Raw genomic sequence first — 812 nt, forward strand, 5'->3', positions numbered from 1 at the left:
GGTGCGGGGGTTAACATGGTCTCACCTGTGCAGGTGTGTGTTGGTGAGAGTAAGGACTGGAAAGTGGGCGTGGTCAGTGAGTCGGCTCAGAGGAAAGGTCTGTTCGATATGAGTCCAGCTAACGGATACTACGTCCTCTGGTGGAGCGGCAGCCAGCTGAGGGCGCTCACTGCCCCACCCCTCACCAAGGTGAGCCTCACCTGCTTCATATATATGAGTCAGTCTGTCTCCATCAGATTATTGATCATCAATAGTGTGTGACAGTTCTCTATAAACATTCTATGGAAATAAGAAATACTGATGGTTTTCAAATGATGAGATACTTTTCTTATTGTTTACGTCATAATGATGAGATACTTTAACCTTTAAATTATGAGTAAATCATAATCATGGTAAATCTAAATGATGATTTAAACTTTACACACTTTAAGTTAAAAAGGACCTTTTTTTTTTAAGATTATGACCTCAAAGGAAAATATGATTATTATTTAAATGAATCATTTAATTAAGAGTTTCAGTCCCAGCAGCAGCTGTTTGAACTGACATTAGCTGACCTCAGCTGACCTTTCTGTCCGTCCTGCAGGTGAAGTGTCCTCAGAAGCTGCGTCAGGTGGGCGTCTTCCTGGACGTGGACGAGGGTCAGGTGTCCTTCTATAACGTGAAGTCGGGCTCAGAGATCTACGGCTTCACCGGATCCGAGTTCACTGAGAGGATGTTTCCTCTGCTGGGAACCGGAGACAAAGATGTCCCCCTGGTCCTCATGACCACCCAGCACCACCCGGCCTGAGGGACCAGAGACCAGAGACCAGACA

General features: G+C 45.6%; 1 protein-coding gene across 1 annotated transcript; it reads left to right on the forward strand.

Moving 5' to 3' along the window:
- Positions 1-15: 15 nt before the first annotated feature.
- On the forward strand, positions 16-805 carry LOC111673398 (butyrophilin subfamily 3 member A3-like). The gene is made up of 2 exons (XM_023431175.1): positions 16-189; positions 584-805. The coding sequence occupies exons 1-2, from the start codon at positions 16-18 to the stop codon at positions 785-787; spliced, it is 378 nt and encodes a 125-aa protein (XP_023286943.1). The 3' UTR covers positions 788-805.
- Positions 806-812: the final 7 nt, after the last annotated feature.

This window comes from Seriola lalandi, unplaced genomic scaffold (genome assembly GCF_002814215.2).
Source record: "Seriola lalandi dorsalis isolate HSWRI2012SDOR001 ecotype SW California unplaced genomic scaffold, Sedor1 jcf7180002010587, whole genome shotgun sequence".
NCBI classification, from domain to species: Eukaryota; Metazoa; Chordata; class Actinopteri; order Carangiformes; family Carangidae; genus Seriola; species Seriola lalandi.

What these genes read in the sequence shown, in the direction of transcription:
- LOC111673398 (XM_023431175.1), top strand. Translation starts at nt 16, where the DNA reads ATGGTCTCACCTGTGCAGGTGTGTGTTGGTGAGAGTAAGGACTGGAAA. An exon ending in CTGCCCCACCCCTCACCAAG is followed by an intron (nt 190 to 583) that starts GTGAGCCTCACC and finishes TCCGTCCTGCAG; the next exon opens with GTGAAGTGTCCTCAGAAGCT.